At 51.9% G+C, this 4,643-nt stretch overlaps 1 protein-coding gene across 1 annotated transcript in view; it reads right to left on the bottom strand.

The window, feature by feature from the left end:
• ADAR (adenosine deaminase RNA specific) overlaps window positions 1–4,637 on the bottom strand; it is a gene marked incomplete at its 3' end in the record, with an annotated part of 18,792 nt that extends 14,155 nt beyond the window's left edge. The window contains exons 1-2 of the mRNA XM_035896060.1: window positions 4,393–4,637; window positions 1,539–3,083 (exon numbers count right to left, since the gene is read on the bottom strand). Of these exons, the coding sequence (XP_035751953.1) occupies window positions 1,539–3,083; window positions 4,393–4,403 (1,556 nt within the window). The remainder of the gene's footprint in view (window positions 1–1,538; window positions 3,084–4,392) is intronic.
• Between the last annotated feature and the right edge of the window lie 6 nt (window positions 4,638–4,643).

Here is a 4,643-nt window from a genome sequence, read left to right as displayed (position 1 = left end):
TATGAGGAGCGGCTGGGGGAACTGGGGGTGTTCAGCCTGGAGAAGAGGAGGCTGAGGGGAGCCCTCATCGCCCTCTACAACTGCCTGACAGGAGACGGTAGTGAGGGGGGGGTCGGCCTCTTCTCCCTAGTAATGGGCGATAGGACGAGGGGGAATGGTCTGAAGTTGCGCCAGGGCAGGTTTAGGTTGGACATTGGGAAAAACTTCTTCCCCAAAAGGGCTGTCAGGCTCTGGAAGGGGCTGCCCAGGGAGGTGGTTGAGTCCCCATCCCTGGGGGTATTTAAAAGCCGGGCAGACGCGGTGCTTAAGGACAGGGTTTAGTGGTGGAATGGCAGGGGTAGGTTAACAGTTGGACTTGATGATCTTAAAGGTCTTTTCCAACCTAAACTAGTCTATGATTTCCAGAGCTGTTCACGAGAGAGGAGCAGACCCAGATTTTGTTCAGAAGGCCAGGATGAATTCCACCAGTGCCAGAAATGCACAATGGCTGCACACAAAGAGCAGTTACGCCTCTTTGCAGGGGTTGTGTCTCCTGCACAGGGATGAGGAAAGCTTAAAAGCAGCCTGTGCTATTCCGTTTGCACCTGGTCGTTTGGGGTCACTCGTCCCTCCGGCATTTTCCCTGGCTCTGCAGCACATTCACACCATCTCGGAGAGGTGCTGCCTCACGTAAACGTCTCGCCTTCGATGTTTCTGTCTCTCCCCTTCCTGTGAACTCTTAACAAGCACAGCTTGTCTTCTGTCCTCCAGCCCCGTGCAGAGGAAACCTGCTTCCATGGAGAATGGATCAAACCAGATCTGGAGAGGGGTTATGGGGCTGAATCCATTCAGATCCCTCCTTACAAAAAAACCAAAACAAACAAAAAAAACCAGCCTGGGAACTCCATCTTTCAAAATTAGGCCAATTTTCCTGTCTAGCGGCTCTATTGACATATTCCAGCGTGGCACATATGGTGCTTTTCACCGCCTCGCTGGTGCTCAGGAAAGGCCACGATTTAGCAAGGGGAAGGCCGGACTCTAGAGGCTGACTCCGCAAACCCCAGCGAGATGCTCCACGCTCTGCTCCCAGAGGCTGCTCTGTCCTGCCACACTACAGAAATGTCCAGGGTGGGTTCACCTCATCTAACCCAAGATATCTGCACCCAAAAGCTTTGTTCTGGGCTCCCTTTACACCACTTCCAGGGTGAGAGCGTCTTGAGGGGTAGCTGAGAAACACCAGGTTCTCCCTGTTCAATGGAATTGAATGCCAAGTGGTTAAATCAGCACCCAGCTGAAGAGATGAATCCCACCATCGCTGCTCAGAGTGAGGCATGGGGTTGCCATAATTGCGCTACCTGGGGTTAAACTTTAGTCTTGTTTTGGCTTTTTTTTTTTTTTTTTTAAACTGCTGCAAGAAATCAGCTCTAATCCTCCTGAAATGAAGCAAATGCTAACGACCAGGCCCTTCAGGAAAGCAAAAGTTGAGTGGGTGAAGTTAGTTGAAGTCAGATCATTTTAAGCAAAAAAGATGGCTCAGGAAAGGCAGGAAGTTTTCTTACCGTGGCTCGTGAGAGGGTCCACTCTGCTCCAGCATGGCAAACTCACAGTGCTGGTACGTGTACTGGGAATATTCGGTAAGGCCACTCACTGGGTTCTTCTCCTGACAAGCCATCAGTTTCTCTACAGGCGTACACGGGAAAGCAGTTTCAAACTGGGCAGCGTAACTGGGGGAAGACTGGGAATTCATGATGGATTCCGACTCGGCCGGCTGCTTGTTGATGGCGTTCAGATTATCGGGGATATCATCCGTGGCCCACTTGCAGTTCTCAGAGTTATCATAATTACTCAAACTGGAGAAATTGGGCTTGGCGTCCTCAGGCAGGGCTGCTTCCGTGTCACTGGCGTCGCTCTGATCAGTTTGCCCCAACGCCTGCTGTCCATTTCCTATACTTTCTTCTTCCGACGTTGTCACTGCTGGTGAAGCCACAGTCATCTCCTGGGGACAGGGAGGAACAGCGGAAGGTGGAAAACCCGACTCAGGTGTGGGATCCGCTGTCTGCGTTACCACACTGGCCTTCAGCCTCATCTGCATCCGCTCGCGTTTCCTGTCTGTCAGGGACCACCGCGGGGGGTTTGTGTTCTCTTTGTGGACATCTCCCAGCTTTTCCAGAGCGCTAAGGAAGGCATTAACATCCTTGGCCCTCGAAAACCCAATGTTTTTGGCAAGGTTGAGCGCTGTCGTCTCTTCCACGCTGAACAAGTAGTTGCAGATTTTGTCCTTTGTCTCAGCCATCACGGGATCGGTGTCTCCTGAGCCAGCTGCGCTCCTCTTTCCTCCTCTGCCCTCACAAGCTGGATCTGTGCGAGCACCGCTGTGCTCAGTGGAGCTTCTTTCCCCCACTGCACTTGGGCTGGCAATCCTCCACAGCGGCAGCGTCTCTCCACCTTTGTGCAACTTGCCTTCTCGGAAAAGTTTATACAAAATACGGTTGACCTCTTTCTTTTGAGTTTTAAGCTTATGTGCAAGTTCATGAACTGTACAAGTTTTCCCCTCCCCAAGCTGCCTGAAAATGGTCAGAATTTCTTGTTCACAGTCTTGTCCGGCAAGAGACAGTCGCTGGAAATTCAGCCTGATGGCGTCAGAATCTCTCTCTGAGTCCTCCTGACGATGGTACTGAGGGTGACAATACCGCGGCAAAGTTTCTACCCGCGAACGCTTGCCGGAGAACCTATGCCATCCTGCTCTCCTGCAGCTGGGTTGCCATCTCTCTGCAGGAGCCGGTGCCGCAGCTCGCACGCCTCTGACGCGTGATTCGTCGTGTGATCCCTGTCCCTGAAGCAAACAGACTTCAGTGTCCCTCTCTGTTAGGAACTGCTGGTGTAAAAAGGTTTCCCGATTAGTTTCTTGTGGGGTATGAGGGCGGTGAAAGAAACTTTGATTAGTGCTGGGGCAGTTACGTCTTGAGCGGGTGAGATAGGAGCCTCTGCCTCGACCAGCGCCTCTGTTCATAGCGCACCGCTGGGACACACGTGTGAATCGGGCCGCTTGCACGCCAGGAGAAGGGGAGCCACCGTAATTCACTCCGCACTCTCCCAGGCACCTGCTAGGAGGAAAAAAAAAAAACCCAAAAAAAAACCAACCCACCACAGGAATTCAGAACCTATTTACACAACTATAGGATTCCAGAAATGCAGTGTAAAGAGTTTCCCTCCACTGAGGCATTTCAAGCATCTCAACCTCGTCAAGTTTCCTGGTTTTTAGTGAGTTTAAATTATTCATGCAAATACAAATGGCAAATTCCACGTCTGCCCAGCACAGAACATGGCAGTCAGGAATCGCAGGCAAAGTAAACCCCAAGAAACAGCTTTAACAAGAGTGACCCTTTGTTCCCGTCGGGCTGAATTTCAAGCTAGCTCCACAGGGGCAGTTTGCCTTTTCATGACACCTTCTGTCAAAGATGCACCCTGCGCTTCCCAAACACAAGCCAGTTTCACCCCTCTGCCCTGAGGGAGAGAAGAATCTCGGGCTCGATTTGCAATCGGAGAAATGGAGGGACAAGGTGAAGCAGCACAAGGAGGCGAAGCGGCTCACATGGTCAGACAGGACAGAGCTGCAAGAGGCTTGCCACAGTTTTCAGACTCACGGCCAAAAAAAAAGCCTGAAATTCCAGATGTCCTTTGTTTCCTGGACTTTACGTGACCCACAGAGGTAAAGCATCACGTCACAGCGGAATTAAAACGCTAACACGCAGAGAAATTGGATAGGCGTGCAGCTGGCAATGGTATGAAAAGGTTTTTGGGACTGTAGCCCAAATTTCACTCATATCACAAAAAACAGTTGCGCGCGCCCCCCCCCCCCCCCAGGGTCCAGGACGTAAGTCTACACTTTTAATATGCTTTTTAAAAACAAGTAACCCAGCACACGATATACTCTAGTTCTTTGACAACAGCTCGTTGTGCAACTGAGCGGATAAAACCACGCAATGGATACCTGCAGCTAGGTCCCTGTCCTACCTTCCCCCTGGCGACCCCTCTAAGTCTGCATCAAGATAAGTTTTTCTGATGCAAATCTTATCTTCATAAAGCTCCCTGTCTCCATCAAACACACCGCAAGGGCAATTTAAACTTTGCTTTCATGAAACAAGTTTATTAACAGCCTCCAACTGCACCCAGCTGCCACCGTCGTGACTTATTTCACCAATCCTGATAAACACAGGCTCCACGTGCGGTGCTGGGGAGGCTCAGTGCAGCAAGGGGGAGGGGGGGTGGGTTTTCCCCCTTCCCAGCTCAGGGGGAGGGGACCCACTGCCCCCCTAGGCAGCAAATTAGTTTTAGAAGCGACCCCTGAGCCAAAAAGGCAGGGCAGAAATCCTGGCAGGCAGGAAGAGGGGTTTTTAAAAAAAGCGTTCTTACCTCCGTCTCATCCATATACCAACTTCCCTTATTTTGTGAGGAAATACATGGAAAAAAGAACCCCTGACCTGCAGGACATCTCCCGGGAGCGGGAGGTGGCACCGGCACCCGGTCACCCTGGCAAGATGGCTGCGAGCTCCCTTTTGGTTTCGGTTCCCACAGCGGCCTCCCCTCCCCGGGCCCCGCCTGGGGAGCTCGCAGGGAGGGGACGTGGCTCTTCCCCCGGGAGAGGCGGGAGGATTTGGGGCTTT

The sequence above is a fragment of the Egretta garzetta genome, unplaced genomic scaffold, assembly GCF_000687185.1.
Source record: "Egretta garzetta isolate BGI_Z169 unplaced genomic scaffold, ASM68718v1 scaffold1346, whole genome shotgun sequence".
In the NCBI taxonomy this organism is placed as follows: Eukaryota; Metazoa; Chordata; class Aves; order Pelecaniformes; family Ardeidae; genus Egretta; species Egretta garzetta.
Note: the sequence above shows the minus strand (reverse complement) of the source record. Positions and strands in the feature narration are given on the sequence as shown.